Raw genomic sequence first — 23,874 nt, 5'->3', positions numbered from 1 at the left:
CCTTGTTTAACTTTTATGATGGTTATGAGGCCAAAATATTTCAAATACTACGTTAACGATTGCGCAGTAAAGAATTCAAAACTGACGTTATGTTTTTTTTTTATTTTGACGCTTGTGTAAATTTGAAATTATTCTTTTATTTAATGGCCTTTGTGTCTCTGATCCTGTATTTTGGATCACCATTTAAAATTTATCAGGAAACCATAAACAGTTTTCATCAATAAAATTATCGTCTTCTGTGACAGTAATATGTATTGTACAATGTAACGAACATAAAATCTAAGCTTCATCGAGTCGTATATTCAGTTGTGAGTAGAAGAAACACCATTAAGGGGAAGTAAGGAATTTGAGAATACATTACTAATAGACTCCAGCGAACGGAAGGCAATAAGTATATTCAAAGAGTGGTTAATGTAGATTTTATTTAACAATTCAATTTCAACAATTATTTCAAAAATAACCATAATATGTCGTGTGCTTCATATTCTGAAAAGTAAAACAAGCATTCAAACACGTGATATTTCTGTTCATGTACACGTATTGTATTTACAAAACCATATAAACTATCTAGTATAAGGTATTTGTATAAAGTGATCAGTACATTCAAGATAAATGTACATTAATTACTGCCGCCAAAAATGTCAGATCGGTAAAATGCGTGTACTACATCCTGGAATCATTCATAGCTTCAGTCTACAGTGATGCAATATTCAGGACAGAATGAAGACCCCAGATGCCCCACAAGGTAGAAGGTCGTCATCTTTTTATTCTTTTTCCAATTAACCTGAGCAAAGATTTCAAAATTTACAGTATTCTTCGTTCCTCCGAACGATTTAGGATGCCAATACATCGCTTCCTAAATGTTTCAAGCATAAATTGTATATTCACTGATAAAGAGTAAAAAGACAATTCATATGTATTTAGAAGGTATAATACCCAAATATATTTTATGTCTTCGTAGCAATTTATTAGAACATATCGCTGGACAGAGAAGTGTTTTAGATGTCTATGTATCTTGTGAGTAATTGAAAATCAATGTAAGCTGACAATGTATTCATTTAACTAGTCCGACTTCCGACTAGATAATCTTTTTTTAGAAAGAATAATTCTGTTATATAATAATTATTTTGACTTCTTCAGTCTTGGCTCTGATTATTGAGAAGACAAGAGACACGATTATACAAAATTTGTGTAGCCTCTGGAGTTATCTCCTGTGAACAAAACACAAAATCTTAACATAGACTATCATTTAACTTGCAAATAATAGTGAAGATGCTCGTACATTAATGCACTAACCGGTTTCTTTAACTGATCTTTTAAACAGTACCAATAGATTATTCGTACCTGGTTATAACGTCTTTAAAAAAAAAACAATATTGTGCCGCACACTGACAACACAAATATGAATCTTTGAAATGAGTTATGTATGATTATTAGCAAATTGAATGATAATAAATGTCAAGTGATTTAACAATAAGTGATTAGTGTGAATTTAATTTCTAAATTGTTGTAATATAAATGCTGATCTGTTCCCTGACTAAATACGCTCCTTTTCGCAGCCCCAACTATCATCTATTCACCATACAAGTATTGTACATCAACATGCCAGTATGCAGTTGCTGTACATCTCTACAATAGTGCTTTTCATAAGGTCAGAAATTCACTATCAAATGTCCTAACACTATCCTCTCTGTGTGTTGCTCGAATAATTATGTCCGAAGTTATCACTGCAAAGTCCTAATGGAACAATCAATCGCTGAAATGGTTATGTCCGAAGACAACAAACGTTTGAAAAAAACATATCCTAAGTAAGCCATCGCATTAACGACTATGTCCAAAGTAAACTATCGCATTAACGAATATGTCCGAAGTGAACCATCGAAGTAACAACGATGTCCTAAGTTAACAATGGCTTAAACGAATATTTCCTAAGCAATCTATCCCTTTAATAAATATGTCCGAATTCAAGTTTCGCTTTAATGAATAAGTTTGAAGTAAACCATCGCTTTTACAAGACAAGGATTGTATTTCTCTGTTGTCTGCATTCTAAGTAATCATCTACTTATTCCTCTTCTTCGTATTCCTTGTAATATGTCGGTTCCGCATTAGGATCTATTCCAAAACAATTGACAAAGAAGTTTTCTATGCTGGTGATCACATGCTGTCTCACGCGAGGGTCTTCCAGGCAATCTGCACTGTCTGGATATATCTGAATGAGATGAAAATAAAAGGTAAAAGTAGATTATCCGAAGAGCAACTCAAACACAGCCAAAAGACTGACAGTCATAATGCAGTAGAAAACAAAGAAATCCGTGATGCGGAAATATGTATCAAAAATCATTGTGTTGTCTTAATCAAACCAATAAAAGAATTGACAGTGTGGTTGTGCAAAGGCAGATTAAACAAATGACACTGCAAGTCATATTAATTTAAAGGTACGGAGAAAAAGCAAGTGTAATATAAGGTCACCATTAAGAACGTTTAAATAATTAGTAAATGAGCCGTGCCATGGGAAAACCAACATAGTGGGTGTGCGACCAGCATGGATCCAGACCAGCCTGCGCATCCGCGCAGTCTGGTCAGGATCCATGCTGTTCGCTAACAGTTTCTCCAATTCCAATAGGATGCTTGGCTGGTCTGGATCCATGCTGGTCGCACACCCACTATGTTGGTTTTCCCATGGCACGGCTCAAATGTTCGATAAAAGATGAACTTAAAAACATAATTTGTTGGTCTGTAAAACTTTCAAGAGTTTATTCAATTACGTACTGACACTATGCAAATTTCATTACATATGTACAATGACGAAGTTGTTAAAAGACAACGAATTTTGAAATGCCTAAGATTGCTCTTTCATACAATAGGGTTATTATAACAGTAGCTTGATCTGGGATGCAGTATTCGGCTAGAGTGGATTATGCAAGATCGGATCTCACGAGGCGCGCAAGCGCCGAGTGTGATCCGACCTTGCAAAATCCACGAGAGCCGAATACAAAGTCCCAGATCTAGCTACTGTTATAATGACCCTTTTATTATATACCTTTACCATTTTGATTCTTGTTTCGTTCTTGAACGAAATCTTAAAGTTTATCGATATTAAATGGAACTAAGTGAAGTTTTTATGTGCGTATTTATAGAAATGTGTCAGGTCATGCATATTTATGAAAATAGTCCGGCAGCATACAATACGGAAGGTACAATACGGAATTTTAAAGGTACAATACGGAATTGTTGTCTGTCTGTTCATATTTAATTGTGAAATACAAGCCGATTTTTTGCAGAATTTATATAGGTATATAATAAAACTTATTATATCATTAAGTTCACTTAAGATACTGTCTTATCTACTTTCAGAATTGATATAAAACTACCTACTTGTATATCGTGGCGTATATTTTCAGCAATCAAAGCTTTGATGTACTGAGCAGTGTTTTGAAAATGTATTTTATCTGAAATACATAAAATATACATACTAAGTCAAGCTATAAAACAAACGGTGACAAAGAGATCATACTTTATTCTCGCAGTTCCCTAGTCATGTTAATTCTGTCTTCATTTATGTGTTAATTTGAAAATTATCACTTGCTTAGTAGAACACCGGGGTAACACTTATTCAGATTTAAATTCTATTTTTAAATCGGCCACGAACACACACACCAAAAGTGATTTCAATAGCTTGATAGTTATATACAAGGTGTTCTGTCTCGTAAAAGGCCGTCCTTAGACGACTGTGCATGACCTCATCATCGTTTTTTGTTCAAACCTCCGCTTGAAATATATTAGGAAGTCTGACAGTACTATCCTTTTCCCGCCCTTGTGTGACGAAAGACAGCTGATTATTACCGGAATGTCTCTAGTTGACTTAAATGTCGTCAAGTGACTTAAATGTCGTCAAGTGTCCTCAACAGTATCGACACGATTTGAAATCAGATCATTTGGGTTATTACGCCGCAAGTAAATCTCGAATGACATATCATGACCTTAATTGTATTGATGCGATTCCACTCCATGGAACGAGTTTTTGTGTGTCCTTTTCTCGTTGTCTATCTGCATAATTATTAATATTTCGGTGACAAGGTCTGCACAGCTTACCGTTAAGTGTCCCGTGCATCAGCAGAACATGGTGCCGGTGCATGTTTTTGATGTTTTTCAGCAGTTTAATTTCCTAAAATCAGATATAACAGGGGGTTAGCATGTGTTTTATACGTTTTTATTTTGTGTTTAAGTGGCACACTGACAGGAATAAGAATGTAACGACAAATTCTTTGAGATACAAATTAAAGAATGGGCACACGATTGCCATTTTCTCGTTTATTACACTATGTCAGTCGTACAAAAATTCTTTGACATGAACAAGATCACAAGACAAACTCATATAAAACATTGAAAGGGTGAATGATACTTATTTCTTACGTTGTGTGAAGTGATATGGTGTCCTCCTTGCTCATAATATCGTTCTGTTACAAAACTGTCTGAAAATATATACGAGAATAAAATGATTATCGCCAATACTGATTTTTTTTTATTTATGTAACTTAGACAGAAGAAAATGTCATCAGTCAATACATGTAAGGAAAAAAGTAAGACAACGTTTGTTTAACCCTTAAAGTCTGCTAAATTTCTATAACGAGCTTGTCCATCATTCAATTTGGGCAGCACCACTTCTTATTCAAAGGAGTGTTCACTGAAAATGTACTGACTGAATAGCGAACAGTGCAGACCATGATCAGGCTGCATGTATAGACTGATCTTGGTCTGCACTGGTCGCAAAGGCAGAATATCTTGCCGCCAGAGCAGGCTACGGTTTTAAGGTAGGCATAGCGTTGGCCTCGAAACATTTTCAAATTCCTTCAGTTACGGTAAAGCTTAAATCAACAATTTTCGTGACAGGGGTTTACATAAATATGCTACGACTGTCTCTTTCAATCAGGTTTCTTTAAATTTCAGAAGAAATATGAAAACGTGTTGAACGTGACAGATCTACTTATCAAAAATGTCTACAACTATGATTTCTTCATAGATAAAATAGAAAAAATCAGAACTAATATTGCATCCCAGGATCAGAATGGATCATTTACTCCAGAAGACGGACGCATATCACTATGTGATACCGCGCGTTTGACTAGTTTCAGTCCAGTAACAGAGGAGGAGGTGAAAAAGCTTGTTCAAAAGTCAGCTAATAAGTCATGTGAATTAGACCCTCTTCCTACGTGGCTCTTGAAATCTTGTATAAACGAACTTCTCCCAATATTGACGAAAATTGTTAACATCTCTCTAGAAAGTGCAATCGTGCCAGAATCATTTAAAACATCACGAATAAGACCATTGCTAAAAAAGCCAAGTCTTGACCAAAACACACTCAAGAATTACAGACCTGTTTCACCAATCTGGTCAATTAACTCTCACTCAAAAAATCCTTGATGAAAGTGGTAGAAACAAAGATTTGAGAAGTAACATCTGACGTACGTCATTCAATGAATAAACCCATCACAACAGAAATAATTTCATTCAACGAAAACCGCTTAATAGGTCGACATCATATCTCGACAACCCTACCAAAGGTGAGTCATCTGATGAATCTGGACCTGTCGCTGTCATGACACATGACTACACCTTTACACTCGATAATTGGATCGTCGATAGACCCTTCAATGGTGCATCATATCTAACAAACGCTACCAAACAGTATGGCATCTGTAGAAACCACGGTCTAAACCACCACTTTTATGCAGATGACTCCCAACTCTATCTATCGTTTAAACCAGTTGACCAAGCATCAAAGGCAGCCACAATCACACGAGTTGAACAATGCCTAAAAGAAATCATCTCATGGATGAATTCAAATATGTTAAAATTGAATGCAGACAAAACTGAAGTAATTCTTTTTTCGAGTCAAAACACTCCAAACATGTTGAAAATCTAGAACTGAAAGTTGGCGAATCGAGCATAAGACCATCAAAAACTGTTCGAAACCTTGGTGCTACGCTTGATTCTAACATGCAGATGGACCATCATGTTAATTCTGTGACTCGAACATGTTACGGCCAAATACGACACGTTGGTCATATTCGACCATATTTGACAACTGAAGCCACAAAAACCCTGATAAACTCGCTTGTGTCCTCACGATTAGATCACTGCAATGCTCTTTTGTACGGCATGCCAAAATCAACAACGAGCCAACTGCAAAATGTCCAAAACACAGCTGCACGTCTTATTACGAAAACAACCCGTTTTGAACATATAACACCAATCCTTAAAGATCTTCATTGGCTTCAAATACAAGATAGAATCAAATACAAAATTCTCATTCAAACATTTAAGGCCTTGCATGGACAGTCGCCGGTGTATATGAGAGACTTACCGGAGGTGTACGTGCCAACTAGAAATCTGAGGTCAGCAAGTGCAGCAACAACCCTTGTGCCACAAAAAAGTCGACTGGTTACCTACGGGGATAGAAGTTTCAGGGTTTCCGCCGCAAAACTATGGAACTCTCTCCCTGACAATCTCAGAAAAGATTTATCACTTAATTTATTCAAAAGAGCTCTCAAAACACACCTTTTCAAATTTTTCTACAACACATAGATACCAACTGTGACTGTTTCTACCCATAATAAATATGCCATTGTTATTTTTGTAATACGGAACTACGGCAAGTCAGTCGTCGCTGACGAAGATCTCTTAACTGTATAATTCATCATGTAATTAACTAAATTGACAATCCAGCTTTTATTTCATCATGTCACATTTTAAGGGTTATGACGTTCTATGTGTGTGTTTTTCGCAAGACTTGAGTTTCACTTGAGGTGTGTGGTATTTCTATCTAATACAGTACATGATGGCCCATTTACCGGGAGGTTGAACCTCTATATGCAGCCCGTATGGGCGTACCAGGTGTTTAAAGCACTGGTATTGGCAATAGGGGTAAAACGACCTCAAGGGTGGGGGTGCGGTCATGGCTGTTTGTTACAATAAGGCTGTAAATATTGTCATTGTTCATTTATGATATTGTTGTAATGACTATTATTTTTTATTATTATGTTCAACGCCATTATATCATTTATAAAAAAGGTGTTTAATCAAATTGTTCAGTTTCAGTTTTGTGATTGCATATGTCATGTTTTGTTATTTTCCTACATATCTGCGATGTGCCACATGTTTAACTGTAAAGCGCCTTTGAACGTATATTCCATATGAAAAGGGCGCTCAACAAATCTGGTATAATAATAATAATTACATGCACTATAAACAATGACATTGTTTGAGCAAGTTTATTGTAAAGTTCAGCAGAATTTTTACATTTCGGCACACTTATTACAATCTGACTGCAAACCACAAACATCAATTCATGTCAGTTATCAGATGCATTAAACCTGATCACTTACCAGTACATTTTATAACTGGGGTAACAGCTACACCACAAGGTAAAATATTGTTTAAGTCTGAACATAAAAGGGAAACATTGGTAGTAGCTGTCACATAACAACATAGTCAGTGCATTCCACTACCTATATAGCTATTATCTTTTTATGAGGTAACAGCCACACATTAAACTGAATGTCGGTGAAGTCTGAACTTGAAAGAGAAATATGGGGCGGATTTGACTGAAAATCTCTTCACTTACCCATGTAACTGTAATCTATTACTGGGGTAACGGCCACACCACAGGAGAGAACGTCGTTGAAATCCGAACTTAGAGTTGATAATGCTAGATGTCCACCATATCCCTAAATTTAAGTAATAACTGATATTCATATGCCAACAAATAATTTCAATTGTATCCTTAGTGAGTACTTAATATAAAACACAACATAATTAGAGATTTTATTACAAGTTTAAGGTTCTTGGAAAGAAATGATGCTATACGATGGTGTAATAGCATTTCGACTTTCACGGCATTTTCAAGTAAAAAACGCGTTGGTCGAACTAGTAGCTCGAATTTGGATGCTGTATTCGGCTCGAATGGATTTTCCCGATCAGATCTCACAAGGCGCGCAAACAATCCACGAGTGCCGGATAAAAATTCCAGATTTATCCACTGTTATAATGACCCTGTTATCATATACTTCTATCTTTCTTTTGTTATTTTGTTATCGAACGAAATCTTCAATGATCAATGTTTATCGATGTTAAAATGGAAGTGAGTGAAGTATTATGTGCGCTATTTATAGAACTGTGTCAGGTCACACATATTTAAATGGCACTTGTCCGGCAACATACAATACAAAAGGTACAATAAGGATTTTTTTGCCTGTTCATATTTACTCGTACGATACTGACCGCATTTTTGACAGAATTTATATAGGTATATAATACATACTATAAATGCCTACTATCACTGAAAAAGCGTTTTAGCAAATTATTTTTATTTATTTATATGATTTATTTACTATTTAGACATTTCGTTGCGAATGTAGCTATTAAAACACAGTTAGTTCATATATTTACATTTAAAGTTAAAATAAACTATTTCAGTGAAAAATGCGCATAGCATATCTTTGAAATAAACAATATCATTCTGTACCTTTCCAACGATCCCCATCACTTCGTTGACATATGTAACAGATTTTAATGATCTGAAAAAAAAATCAAAGACAAATTAAAATTTTATAAACTTGTTAATTATTCATATCAGTTGTGGTAAGATGAATATGTTTTGAAAAAAATATAAATTTCTGTAGCTAAAACAATGGTGCTTGTTTCTCCTTAGAGTCCCTGTATCATAGTTTGTTCAATGACAGAATTACTAGCAGTGTAGAACATTTTGTGATAATAACTTATAATCTTATTTATACAGAAATAGTCCGGAAATAAAGATTTATCAATCGTATGATTATAGAGATATATACTCTTCCATCTGCTTTCGATAATCACACCGAACAAGGTACTTGCTAAAACACAACGAACCAGACATGTTCTGCTGCACCCATGTATTAGTCTGTATTCAATTTGTTTATGGGCGATAACTCTTGAAGCTGTTCAAAGTTTGCATGAGTGTGTCCCTTCTCTTTAAGCATAATCAGGGCCGAGGACAGAAGTTTACTGTATAAGTAAACGTGAAAAATAGACATAAAGAAAAGTATTGCAATTTTTACTGAATATTCGGTAGTAGCCTGACTAATACTAAGAAACCTCTACATTGATTCAAAACTGACGAGTATACTGTCTTGTTTTGACTATTGTCTAGTAAGCAATTAGAAAAAAAAGTATGTGATATCTTTTTCATACTTACCGTACAACAGCAAGTATCTCGTCCACTTCTCTGGCACCAATATTTCTATAAATAGCTTTTCTCCAGTTCTCCCCCCTTCCACTGGAGCCGCTTGTGTCAATTTTGGCAATAATAATACTGTGAAAACTGGACAGGAAATGCTCCCAGCCCAAATAAAATTTATCCGTTACTGTTTGTTCACCAGTATCATCATTTCTGTAATGAAAGTCAAAACGGTTTGCTCTATTTCCATTAGAGAGTCAATGGTAAGATTTTGCAAAATATTAAACTTTGGACTTTGTTTTCAATGAATTTCAATCCATAAATTTTAATGAATGAAACATCAGAAGATATCGTCACCCCAGTGCAAAAAGTGCATGAATCCATTGACTTAAAGAAGGGCTTATTTAATTATTGCGCTAAGGTGACGATATACGCCCTATGTATATTTTAGATACATATTGTTTAGAGTCAATGTGGTAAAGACAACCCAGAATAAAGGTCACTACTATCAAACCTGTTTATAAAGGCCACTGTTTCACCTCCCGCTTAACAGTGTAAATGTACTTCTGTTGAGAGACTACTTATCAACAAAGACACCTTTTTAAATTTCCCTAACGTAGCCTTGTCAGACAGGTTTGTCCGTAAATGAAAACCTAACGCAATAAAAAGTGGCAATCCACAAGGATCTATACTTGGTCCCATGCTCTTTTAAGTGTCTAAGGTTTATAGATTTATAGATATTTAATCATTATTATCTAAATCAACGTATTTTTTTTTATCTCACTTTATTAATTTTATTCATTTAGTACCTAGCGGGACTAACCAAATAATGCCCGCAAATAAGTCTAATAGTTTAGTGTAGCAATTTATAGATATTTTTGTTGATTTTTTTAAAAATACTAATAAATGTAAACATGAAACAATATGAAACTACTCACGGAACAACAATTACATTATACTGTATAAGTTCCTCAAGATCCAGAACTGGAGGCAGTATCAATTTGCTGAGTACAACTGAAAACAAAAACCCGCAGGAAATGAAAGATCATAATAAATTTATATGAGTATTACGGAAAAATGAAAGAGCATACATTTGAGTATAACTGAAAACGAAAAAACATAATCTTTGAGTACAACTAGATATAAAAGAGTATATATCTGAGTTCATTTGAATACGAAATAGCATAATGTATAGGTACAACTGAGAAGAAATAGCACATATTTGAGTACAGCTGAAAATGAAAGAGCATATTAATATGTTTGTACAACTCAAAACAAAAGAGTGTATATTTGATCATACTGATATCCTCATTATTTTAAAGATGAACGTAGATAAACTATTTTTATTTCCCTATCTGTGGAATTTGAAAACTAGATGGATTTGTATGTGTTGAGAATATGAAAAATATGCTTAAAACTTGTAAGATATGCTAATTCAATTGCGGACCCAATATAGACATACACTCTTGCCCCGTGTATATGCAACAAATCAGTTGTTGTAAAGATATACACAAGAATATTGCAGAAATGGTAGAAATCACAACAGATATGAATAAACTGTCCAATGTATTTTGAACTTTTGAACAAATAAATTCCAGGTACATATGGCTGTGCAGACATTGCGTATTAATATCCGAATGTTTAATTAAGATCAGATCTGTTATGATTGTCAGATTTTTTACTTCTTAGTTCCGATATATAATGATATTCGTCGAACGATGTTTAGGCAACAGAAGCTATGGAAGCCCTGGAGGGACAATTGATTTCCGTACTTCCCACTTCTGACTTCTAACTTTTGCACTTCTCCCTTCCAACTTCTTGACTTCCTACTTCCTACTTCTAACTTCCGCACTTCTGACTTCTAACTTCCACACTTCTGACTTCCAACTTCCTGACTTTCGGCTTCTGATTTCCAACTTCCAGACTTCTTACTTCCGACTTCTTGACTTCTTACTTCCTTCTTCTAACTTCCGTACTTCTGACTTCTAACTTACGCACTTCTAACTTCCAACTTCCTGAAGTCGAAAGTCAGGAAGCTGGAAGTCAGAAGTGCTGAAGTTAGAAGTGTGGAAGTTAGAAACAGGAAGTAGGAAGTCAAGAAGTTGGATGTCAGATGTGCAAAAGTTAGAAGTCAGAAGTGGGAAGTACGGAAATCAATTGTCCCTCCAGGGCTTCCATAAGAAGTTGAACAACCTTATTTAAACTCGCGCCAGAAAATGAGTGAAATTAAACTACACGGTTGAGAGTTTCTCATCCGTCTACATTTAAGATTCCTAGAATTAGCGGCGTCTTTTATCACCTTTAAGGGACGAATAAATTGCGACCATTAAGCAGTTAAGACAGAGAATAAAATTCTGTTTACTTACAATTTCCATCTGGTAATGAGATATTCAGGAACTCATTTTTTGGCAAAAGTTTCTCAGACAGTCGTCGCTCAAGGTCGCTATTGTCTTCTAATGATGTGACTGTAGTTAAAAGTGGACTTGCAATTATTTACATTTATGAAATTCAAAGCTGCGCTGCACCAGAACTTGGTTTCGTAACAAGTTGTTTGGTATATTTCTAGTATGCTATTTATAGTAACACTATATATACCTATAATAATATTTTGCTTTGCTCGTATATGCATAAAGATGTTGCTGGGTTTAAATTTCTCAGAACTAGGTTTAGTATAGTACCCTAGTACATGTCAGCTATTTATAGAAACATTATGTAGTGTAATGCTTGCTGATAATATTACGGGTAAAGATGCAGTTGTGTTTTCATTTCTATATATACCACATACCAATAGTTTATCTATATTGAAAACCCTTTACTTTTGTCATCCTCGAAGAAGGAACACTAGATTCATCATTGAAAGTTATGAATAGAGTAATCTGTCAATAAACATGACGTCGTCTTAATTCCAGAGGAACACAAATCGAACCTCTGGCAAAATTGAATTTTTGGAATCATTCTTTTTATCTCTGCGAACTCTTGAGATCAGTTTCATTTTAGAACTGTTTTAAACATACCAAACTCCAGTTGTGCAAAGATACAAGTCACTAGGAGTTAATGAAATTTTAATCTTTAAGCGCCAGTGTATAATTAAGGAAACACTGAACAATAGATAAACTGTATCAACCAATTGTTTAACAAACTTTCGTACCATATGTATCTGGGGTTGCATAAAATGAGTAATAAGGCACTCCTGGTCCAAGGCATTCCAAGATATAGTACTGTCCGGTGGGTCCAAACTTCGCATTCACATATGTACAATTTTCGTTAATATCACATGTAATACAGAAAGGTTGATGAAAATTGGGCGAATCTTTATCAGTCGTCACTCTATACAAATGTCGTTGACTTGGACTGGCAAGTGGTACACCTATCACATATCTGCAAAATTATACAGTAACTTTAATAACAGAAGTTGTGTTTTTGCATTCTCTCCAAATGCAGATTTATATATGCTCTTTATAGGTACCGTAATAATTGTGCCAGCAAGAATGTGTATTTTTATGTTACTGAAGCAACAAACTGTCTTCATTTCCTTTAGAATTTAAATCGTGGTTAAACAGGTCCCATTAACATATGGAATATACGAGCATGTTTTAAGTGGTTGGCCTCTACAAGTACTTTAAACACAGCCATCCAATGTAAATCATTCAAACCGTGATTCATATTCGTTGTAACATTAACGCATGTTTTCCTTTAAATTTAGTCATGTTTGTAAAGTTCTACCCTCTCATGCTGGACATGATTGATTCTGACTTTGCGAACAGTTTAGATCATGATCAGCCTCTGCACATCTATGCAGTCTGATCAAGATCTGCACTGTTCAGTAGTCAGTATCTTTTTGGTAAGCACCCCTTTAAACAGATAATGGCACAGTCCAAATTGAAAGATGGACAAGTTCATTATAGAAATTTAGCAAGGTAACTGTTAAAAAGATATAAATCTCTGAGAAAAAGAAACATAGCTGTCAACTAACGACGGTATTGGAACAGTAAACATTATTACATACTCGTTTCTATTCCCCGTTAAGTTACACTGGTACCAGAAACGTCAATATTTTTCCATACACTGACGCCTGATGTTCATATCAGGTGCGTGACGTAATTCAAGTGTGTGTCGTTGCACTATTTTTTCTATTCAGTTTAGTATTGTCAATCCTATTCAGGCTATTGAACATATTTAATATGATATTTACATTATATTTATACGTGTAGATGCGTATGTAATAAAAAGGTTATTATCTTTGTATCGGGAAATATGCACTCGTTCTTCAGCGGAAGAATATTGCGCTCCTAAAGTCGCGCAATATTTCCGCCGAAGATCTCGTGCATATTTCCCGATACAACGCTAATAACCTATAATGAAATTCGCATCACAATTGGACATTCACAACTTTCGGTGATATGCGCGTATCTCATACGACGTGAACAAACAGTAAATCTAGTGTTACTCCGCTTTCGGGTCATTAAAATTGATGAGAATTTGAGAAACGCACTGATTTGTAAATATTGCTGCACCAAAGCGTTCCATTGAATATTGATAAAATTAGATAAACTGTCAGATCGTTGTATGTGTCTATGAAACTATTACAGAGTTCAGTTTCTAAAATGGTACTTTATTCGCATATTTCCCTCTCTAGTCGGTTGGAACTCATCTGGACGATAATTACAGGTATTAAATTTTCCATAAACAGGATCTATATTCTACAGTCCGTTTTCGTAAACATCATGTTTGTAAACATTAAAGATTGCGTTTTGTAACCTTAAGTCAGGGTTCCACATTTTAATTTGTCTTGTATAAGAAAAACGTGAGCTTAAGCTAAAACAAAACATAATCAAAAAGTAGAAAGGTCATTTTGCAAGTAGAGAAAATTTGGTTTGAAAATGTGTAAACACGTGTGACCTAGTAATCGAACTGTATAGGTATAAAAAAAAAGTAGACGCAACTTGACCGCGATGGTTGACCTTAGGCTGATTATTCATATCGGTTATTTCATTATAGAAATCAAGGGTGTTTAGGGTAGCCGTGTATATTTATATGGAATTAGTTTGTATACAGTGCAGTATCAAAGTATATATACTTTCATTTGATCAATTAAAACTTTCCAATACACTAATTTATATTTACACAAAATTATATTTCCTTTTTCTCGTGCAGCTCGTGTTTTACGTACACTCCTTTTCAATAATTGGTTGTGCCTTATTATGTATTATAATGCAAAGGTCAACCATCGGGGTCAAGTTGCGTCCACTATATCGCACAGTAATTAGGCGCTTTGAAATTTGAACAAACAAAACAATAGCATAAATTAAAGTGAATACACAACGTTTACGCTGCAAATAGTAAATCCTCGTTGGCCGAGCGGTATTGCTATCCGTCTTATAATTTTTCGTCGGGAGTTCGATTCCCGGACCCGTTAAAAAGTATTTTGAAAGCATTTTTTTTTCAATACGATCAAACGAAAGCAACAAAAGTCTGTTAATCTAGTTCTTACTTGTTCACTAACTTATAAATGTCATTGTTAACACGTAATCATGTTGTAAAGCCCCATCTTTAAAATGATCCAATGTGTTCGAGGCTTTCGTGAATGAATTAGAAATCGGAAAAAACAAACATACATAAAGTATATAAAATAAATGAAAAATAGAAAAAAAAATGACGAATGCAAGGTTCGAACCATCAAAACAATTACTACAAAATAATTACATGTCTATCCATTCAACCTACTGCGCCATCAAGCCAACTATTGATCTTACTTTTAATATCTTTCCTTTTAAACGATATAGCTAAGGACTGATTGTTTATTTATATGTTGCTAAAAATAAAAACGTCATAATACTGTGCGGTACTAATAAACTTTGATAATGTGGCAGTTGAGTCCAGTAAGTCCAGGGGTGTTCAGAGATAATCCGTCATAGATCTATTGTAAAGTAGATATTTGATTTACCTGTATTGGAAAATAAACAGTGTCGACTGTATTGAGGTCAACTGCCACATTATCAAAGTTTATTAGTACTTATACCATTATACATGTATTTCAATGAACTACTGCATGGTAAACATTTTACTTACACAGAATTATTAAAATATCCAACGACATTTTCAACTTCGATGTCACCAGTTGACAGAAATAATGTGCGTCCTCGGATCTTCGTAACCTAAACAGAAATATGACTTAAAGTTAAGTAACCTAGAACTATAAATCAAACATGTTAATTTAAATTTTTAACCCAGTAAATCTCAATGAACTTTAACTACCACCAGTATATATAAGTTTAAATGTCAATTATAGATATGATATTTTATTCAATATACTTGCATCATTTTGTTATTAAATTATCTACAGAGAAATTATTTAATCGAACCAGCTGTATTGTTTAAGTTTGTTTACCTTAAAAAATAATGAAAATAGTTCAATCATCGAACGATTTTAAGAAGTAAAATTTCTTCAATCGATTTACACCACCTTAAACAGTGTAAATACAAAACATAAACTATACGAACCCATAACAGTATAAACCATCTCACATGTCACATTTTGTTCTTCGATGTTTTTAACAATCTGAATGACTTATCAGATGACTTAACAGATATACTGCAGTATCATTTTATTTCGTGGATATGAAATTTCTTGCTTTAATAAAAATGGCTATGTCGTGGGAGTACGAGTGCGTGGATTTTATATAAAATGAGCGGGAATTTCATTTGGAGAAAATATCGTGGACTGTCTCAACAAACGAAATCCACGAAAATCAGTCCCTCGTGAATATTAATTATTTGACAGTATCCGTGATAATCAAAAATGGAGTCTTACATTAATATTCACCGTGGCATCTACCATAAGTACTTGTTTTACAAGTTTTCCATTAGAATCCCGTCTTGGAATACTGATGAAATAGTGGCTTCCTGATGGCGTGAATACCAATGTATCAATCTGAAAAGAGAATTGATTAATATGATTATCAAAAAGTTCCTTTTACAACTATTTGCCTATACGAAATGTAAAAACATCAATGCAGATCGATTAATTGATTAATCATAACCCTTTTATCATATACCTGTACCTACTTCTAGAATATATATAAAAATCTAGCCTAAGGCAAATATGACTAAAACCTCGTTATAAACAGTGCCTTTTCTTGACTCATAGAACCCCGAGATGCAATTATTACTCAACTTCTGACGTCATTTTTAACTAAAGTAGTCCTTTTTTTCAATGTCCAACAACAGTTGAATACAGTTTTGTACAACCCGTTTGTGAAAAAAAAGCTATATTTTAGACGAATGAACGGTATATTTAATTTATAAATTTGGATTGTTTGTGTTTGTCATGCTTATTTTCAGACAGTATAGTATTATTACAATACCGTACTTATATAAAAATGCTATTCGAAATAACTTTCACATCTATCAAAGTTGTTTATGAAAAGTACAGTTAGTTCATGGCAATGAAAACAGAATCCAACCCATTCTATATCCCGTCTCGACATAAAGACCGTCAGTTTATAAACGGCCCTATTTTCTCATTACGATTAACCACACAACTTGTTTTGAGAGACAACCAGTGAATGAAGACTGTTTTTCATTTCTCAGGGTGGTCTTTAGAGACAGGTTTAAATGTGTGTTGTACAAAACGTACTTTTTTCTTGAATAGACATAGAGGACAAAGGACAGACAGGTATTAATTTGTCAGCAGTACAGTTTGAATATCTTTATACTCTTTATTCAAATGCTATGTCGGATATGTAGCTAAATAACTTACCGCATCCATCCAGCCTAAACTTACTTCCGTAGCAAGATTCTGCAAAGAGAAAGTTTTCATTTAATGAACAGCCTGAGGGGTAAATTCCCACCTTGGCAAAACAGCCCAACTTTAACTGAAACAGTTTTGAAGTTTGTAGACATTATCAATATAATTGGACTGTAGTGAGCGCTAAAATGAACAACTATATTGATTATTGGTTTTAAGTTTTATCATTAGAATTTCTCAATGTACCTTGTAAAAGAAAATGCGCGGTTGCTGTTAATCTAATAGTACAAATATGTTACCTCGTAACAAAATGCCTTTGCAGCATCACAAATGGTGATTATTGAAGTATTTTGCTCCCTATTCATCCAAACAACGGCAAAACTAGCGTTGTTTCTCCACGCGACTGACGTGATGTAGTGATCTCTGAAATATACATTAACCTTTACCCTGATAAATTTTCTAACTGGACTGGTTCACCATTCAATTTCGCCAGTACCATTTATTATTATAAGGGGTGTTCAATGAAAATGATGTAATGATTGAATAGCGAACAGTGCAGAGCATGGTCGTACAGGCTGATCTTGGTCTGCACTGGTCGCAGAGGCAGAATCATTTGCCGCCACTAAGCTAAAGGTTAAATACTATAAATAAATATCTACGGTACTTTATATCGCTGATGACATTTACATGTATTTAAGAGATCCATGAACATATTTCTATTAAATCATTAATAAATGTATTGATGTCATCAAGTAATTCAACAATACCGTGAATTTTAAAGGGTTTTAGAAAATTACCTATTTTTGAAAGCTGGTGGCGGTGAAAGTGTCAAGGTCATGTTCGACCGGAAGTTGTAGATCTTCAAACGTACAGAAGGATTCGTTGTACCAAACTACAAAACACCAAATATGTGTAAATATAATGGAAGCAAAATATGAACATCTAATTGTACACCGAACAAATTTTGAAGTATCATTTGAAAGACATGGATATATTTATAGAAGGATATATTTTTGTTTCTCGTTTCAACCGATTTCCTTTTACTGACAGAATATCGAGTAGAAAATTATCAGGTTTTGTCAAATTTGTAAACAAAATGTAAAAGAGTTAAAGGGGTAGGGTATCATCTTCTTTGTTAAGAGAAATTTCACGTATTTTGTCAATACATAATCTCACCGCCGGAGTAAATTTTATGTTTTTCAGATCATGTATTTGTAAATGATTTGATATAGCTTTAAAAGGGGAAACTAGCGCTACGATACGATACAAAACTGTATAAAACGAAGCAAAAGTTGGTAGTACACGATCTATTGTAATGGTACTCGGCAACTGTCGTATTATTACGTTGTCTCGTTAGTTCATTCGGCACTCTTCGGACGTAAAGTAGCTCAGAGAGCTAATATATTTCCGGAAAATACCGAATTCGCATACGGAAAATTTGCCGACTGTCATGATAACGGATCAACTAGCTTAACTGTGAAGATACAAAAATACAAAAACAAACAAGGTAAAAAAAAAGAAAGTACAACCTTGGGATATTTTTGTTTGATGGAGTCTGGGTAGAGGTTGGTCGGGTTTTCGTATGTAGTATGTGACATATCTTCAACTTTTATGTCGTTAAATTCTATATATACAAGAAAGTCATCGTTTGGTGAAAGCCAGATGGCGTTGTCAGATTTCAAAATTTCTGCTGAAATAGAGATAAATACATTTTTGTTAAGACACATCTGACATAATATAAGAATGATATAATCATCGCTTGAAATTTGAATTTTTCCGTATTATGAATTAATCATTTAACTTGCTTTATAATGCTTTTAAAGTGAACGTTATTTATCTATAACCACGTCACTCTATAAACACAGATAGAATGTTATAAACGTTTAAGCAGTCCATCATCTTTTATCTATTTGTATATATATTACACATATCTACGTGTAATTCAAGAAGTATGTCGAAACTTATATACAGACATTTTTAATTCGAGTAATATGTTTTAGGTAAACGATTGGCCTCAAACAAAGTTGAGACAACAGGTCAATATACTAGTATCTACCTGAATATAGCCAATCCGGGACTCCATTATAAATTTTACCCTCCTCACCACTCCCTGTTATAGGCATATATGGTGATCTTGCTGCAGCGAAGGAGTCTTTGAAATAAATGTTGTTCTTCTGAACAACAACCTATAATAGGAATACATTGTGAGAGACAATACGTTTAGGTAACAATTGCTTTACCATGTAGATAAAATAATTAGAAAGTACATTATAACCTAATTAAGCTGTGTCATATAATTATCCAAAGATGACTATGTTTTAATAGAATGGCGTCACTTATCTTTACAAGATAGTAACCAAATATTTACTAATTTGTTTGGGTATGAATCTGTATGCCGCAATTATTTTCAAAGATGGGGGAGGATCAAAGTTAAATTGTTGAACACAGGGATAGAATAACGTCCAACCGTTTGGAAAAAGAATCTATCCGACGAATATCACATTTGTTGAATTTACAGATATTTAGGGAAATGTATGCTGAGATGTGGGCCAACGCAATATTCTTCTAACTGTAACTTTTGTCTCTATCTCCGATCAAGATAACAGGAGAGAACAAACTCCTTATGTCATCACTTATAGGTAAATTTAGATTGTATTATTTATTTATATTTTACTGTGTTTCATAAATTTCCCATGAGTGCTCTTCAAAGATGCAGACGTCGTTTCCTTCTCGAAACGTTTTTTCAATATCCATCAAACAGAGAGCTAGTCGTCTCAAGAGACGTTGTTTGTCTCATGCGCATGCGCCAGCTTATACCATTCTTGATAGAGGTCGTAAAATAGTTTCAATAAAATATCTTATAGCGATTAAATTTTGCAAATTTTGACAGTTTTATTTAACAGTCAATTTAGTGAATGTCTTACCAATCCCTGTCCATTCTTTGTCCACGTAACATACTGAAATTCTTGTCCGTGTGGACCATGCAGATCACGTGACAATCTAGTGTCTGTATCATAGAGCTTATGCTTTGTTAAACTCAAATGTTCAGATATCTGCAAGGATGACAAATGCATAAAATTGAAAGGCATTACCCTTATATATTCATCAATTACGTCACCACAATTCAGAATGAATATGCACACACCTAAATTAGTTGACAAGATAATTTGTAGAGGCTTAAAGAATGGTTTGTTCTGTTCCATTCTTCGATGATTTCTAGGTGTCGAAGTTCGGGACAGTGAAATTTCAATATGAGTTAGAGACAGAATATGAAAAAAATATACGTAATAGAAACAATATTTTAAATACTTTAAACTAATGTCTGACTTGCATTCATTCTACAGTCGAAGCGAACGCTTCTGTGATCCTGTCCCCTCGAGAATTCGCGAAAATGTTACGAAAGTTATGATTTTTCCATTGACCCCAATTATGGAAAATTGCGTGAGGTCCAAACTGTTCAAATCAGTCTAGCAAAAAAAAATCAAGTATACGACCCTATCTTTTTTATTTGCTGAATTTTATAAGTATATTCTGAATTTTTCAAAAATCAAAGTTTAATCAAATTCTACAATGTAGAAAAAAATCGATTCGACCGTGCAGAACTACCTTAAAAAGGAGAAAAGCCAAGCTATTTTATCCATCATCAATATTGGAATGTGACCTGTATTTCTTAAAATGTTTGTACGGTACGAAAACGTAATGTCTACTGTTTGACTGTTATGGTACAGATCTATTAACTCATTTTGTATTGGTACGGCAAAAGGCTTAGTACTCCTTTTCTGTGTTGTTGAAACAAAGCATTTACTGTTTTCATATGGCACAGAAGCAAGATATGCACTCTATTTATATATGTTATTCAAACGAGATACTTACTCTTTGACATGATGTGGAAAAATACTTACTCTTTTCTTCAGACATGAAAGTAAAACTCGTACCCTTTTTGTATGGTGAGAAAACAAGATTATTACTTTTTTAGCATAGTATTGAGCAAAATACTTAGTCTACCTCTTTTTCATATGGTACAGATTTCTGTATGGTATTGGAACAAGAAACCTATTCTTTATTGTGTGGTGTTCTGTGGAAACAAGATACTTACCCTTTTTGAATGATATGGAAACAAGATGAAACTTCTGTCTGCTGATACAATGTACTGTTTTGTGCTGAACTCATTCTACAAGAAACACAGTCATGTACATAATTACAGTCATGAACATATTTATAGTCATGTACATATATATACAGGCATGTACATAATAACAGTCATGTATATAATAACAATCATGTACATAATTACAGTCAAGAGCATATAAACAGTCATGTACATAAAAACAGTCATGTACATATATACAACTTAATTTCTGACAGCGGCACCCCATACGAACCTCAACTCTCATTACATACAATTCTTTATAAAAGGAGGACAACTCTGTACTATATATTTGCTCTAGAGAAAGTGCACTAAACCGATTATGAGCCTTAGTTTTTTGATACGCAAGAAGAATCAATTGTTAGCTAAACTTTTTGCATTTTAATTAAAAGTGCTTAAATTCACAGGATCATTTGCAGCAGCTGACCTTTTACAGTACAGTTAATTAACTTTCTTTGATGATGGGTTTTATAACATGCAAAGTTTTCACTTAATAACGTAACCAATTTTCTATATATTAAGTTATATTGAGGTACTGCACTTGTTGCCATTTTATTTAATTCAGTAATGTCTAGTTTGATAATTTCTACGTTTCCCGTATATGCCACATTGAATAAATGTTTCTCCCTCGTCGATAACGGTTCAATCCAATTTATTTAACATTGATCGGTAATAAATTCTAATAAGTCAATTTAAGCGCACGTATTAGTCCAGTGGTAACGCCCACGTTGTTCCAACTAAAGGTTACTTACATTGGGATAAGAATCCCTTGTAAGTAAGTAAGTACTTTACACCTGGCACGCTAAATAACCGGATGAGCTTCTGGCATTGAAGGGTGTTCTGTATCTTGCACTATCTTCCCACTAACATTACTCTTACAGTCTTTTGATGGAGAAGCCAAAATGGGTAACCGTTGGTGACTATAAATAAGCTAACAATAACAAACAATAAACTCTTATGTCAACAAAGAGTTAACTATGCTGAATGGCAGTATAATCGTCCGTTAGTTTGGATAATTTAATGAATTCCCTATCCAATTCGAAAATCTAGACTACATGATTTGACCCAGATATCCACAAACTTTTATAAGGGCGCGAAGAACTGGCAAGAAGTCGAGGAATAGCTTTAGCATAAGTGTGTGATGACCGTGATCAAATTATGTAAATATTATCGAACTGTCCAAATATTCATTAAAACATGCCGGCTAATAGACAATTCAGAGTGACTTAACATAAATGTCTACAGAAACTGTATACTTACAAATGGCGAGCTATCCAGGAAAACTGTAGAAAAGTTGGTATCGCACTCGAAATACACGAGCTCGTTATCTTTTGTCTTGTACATCAGATGTCGTCCGTCTGTAAGATAGGCAGACATCATACACTTGATTGTAAAATATCGTGAAACATTGCAACTACTGGTACGATACCATAGTTTAATTTTCTTCACGCATACAACAGCACTGAATACAAATTTCATCTACAGGATAAAGAGTGCAAACATTGGTTTCAATATTCATAATTTAATATCTAGTATTTTTTAAATTTAAAAATATTTTTCGAGAAAATAAGACTGGTTATTCTTACTTATTAGGTTTAAAATTACATCCCTTAAATACACCTCGATTTGTGAAGTTATTAGAAATTTCGAAATGCTTTGTGACAGTCAAATAATAAAATTCGTTGATTTAAATAACAATTATATCCTCTGGGAACATACAGTTTGAGAAAGGATGGGAAAAGCTGCAGTACAAACATACTTTATTTCACCCACACAATGATTACAAAAGGAAAGATTGAAATAAGTATTATTAAAGGCAATAACGTCGTTTCGATAGGGTCACTGTTGTCGAGCTTTAGATTGATAAGGCGAAGCTGCAATAATAAGATGGAAAAAAGACAAGATACGATGCGAGAACACTATCGTATCTTGTTCTCGAGTTTCTTGCATCGTATTATCGATCTATCTTTCTTTCGACTTCAAAAAGAAATTACGAACAGTGAAAATATGATGTTGATATTGCATTTCTGAACCGTGTTTTCGCGTTTTCGGCATCGTATATTCGTGAATTGGTCCTTTCGCTCTATGCCCGATATTACGAAAAAAATGTTCATACAGCGTTTTTGCATCGTAATAATGTAAAATCTCCCTTAGGTCGAAGGGCGATATTGCAGGGGGGGGGGGGGGGGGGGGGGGGATGTGGAAACGCAACAACACGATGCGAAAGTTCAGTGCTGATATTCGTGTTTTCGCGTTTTTATCGTATTTTCGTACTTTCGCCCTTACCAATCTACTGTACAGGACGAATGTTCTAAACACCAATAGCCCTAAAGGAATACTTCAGTTCTTCTATTTATGTGTACAGATTAAAACAGCTTGATATATGTATTCGAGTGACAGATACGAATATAAAGGAACTTTTTACGTAGTATATTTCTAGACCTATATATCTCGGATTACGTTATGTCAAAATATATCTACGCTTTTCGTTCTTTGCGTGATTATATCAAATTGTAGGCAGGCAATTTCAGAATTCCTGTGTCTTATTACATTCGAACTGACACGTTAATAACTTAATTATGTAATCTTTCATACAGTTAGAAATTCGATAAGGCCGTTGTACTTGTAGCAGAATAGAAAGTATACACACAGTCAGGACGATTTCCAGTTCAATTTTCTTATACGGATTCTATTCATTGCCACGTTTCAAAATTCCGTAAGGTTTTTAATTCTATGTTAAAGACAGATTAAGCAGGCGCTGTTTAG

At 34.2% G+C, this 23,874-nt stretch overlaps 1 protein-coding gene across 1 annotated transcript in view; it reads right to left on the bottom strand.

Moving 5' to 3' along the window:
- Positions 1–430: 430 nt before the first annotated feature.
- LOC123539483 (inactive dipeptidyl peptidase 10-like) overlaps positions 431–23,874 on the bottom strand; it is a 57,227-nt gene continuing 33,783 nt past the window's right edge. The window contains exons 4-23 of the mRNA XM_045324124.2: positions 22,369–22,466; positions 21,058–21,132; positions 19,886–20,014; positions 19,018–19,147; positions 18,491–18,651; positions 17,759–17,853; positions 17,261–17,384; positions 16,974–17,012; positions 16,026–16,145; positions 15,284–15,369; positions 12,363–12,592; positions 11,581–11,679; positions 10,153–10,228; positions 9,233–9,427; positions 8,525–8,576; positions 7,625–7,727; positions 4,414–4,472; positions 4,093–4,165; positions 3,376–3,449; positions 431–2,209 (exon numbers count right to left, since the gene is read on the bottom strand). Coding sequence (XP_045180059.2) covers positions 2,063–2,209; positions 3,376–3,449; positions 4,093–4,165; positions 4,414–4,472; positions 7,625–7,727; positions 8,525–8,576; positions 9,233–9,427; positions 10,153–10,228; positions 11,581–11,679; positions 12,363–12,592; positions 15,284–15,369; positions 16,026–16,145; positions 16,974–17,012; positions 17,261–17,384; positions 17,759–17,853; positions 18,491–18,651; positions 19,018–19,147; positions 19,886–20,014; positions 21,058–21,132; positions 22,369–22,466 — 2,165 coding nt within the window. The 3' untranslated portion in view covers positions 431–2,062. The remainder of the gene's footprint in view (positions 2,210–3,375; positions 3,450–4,092; positions 4,166–4,413; positions 4,473–7,624; positions 7,728–8,524; positions 8,577–9,232; positions 9,428–10,152; positions 10,229–11,580; positions 11,680–12,362; positions 12,593–15,283; positions 15,370–16,025; positions 16,146–16,973; positions 17,013–17,260; positions 17,385–17,758; positions 17,854–18,490; positions 18,652–19,017; positions 19,148–19,885; positions 20,015–21,057; positions 21,133–22,368; positions 22,467–23,874) is intronic.

Source organism: Mercenaria mercenaria, chromosome 18, assembly GCF_021730395.1.
Source record: "Mercenaria mercenaria strain notata chromosome 18, MADL_Memer_1, whole genome shotgun sequence".
Taxonomy (NCBI): Eukaryota; Metazoa; Mollusca; class Bivalvia; order Venerida; family Veneridae; genus Mercenaria; species Mercenaria mercenaria.
The sequence above is the reverse complement of the archived record's forward strand: the minus strand, read 5'-3'. Positions and strand labels throughout refer to the sequence as shown.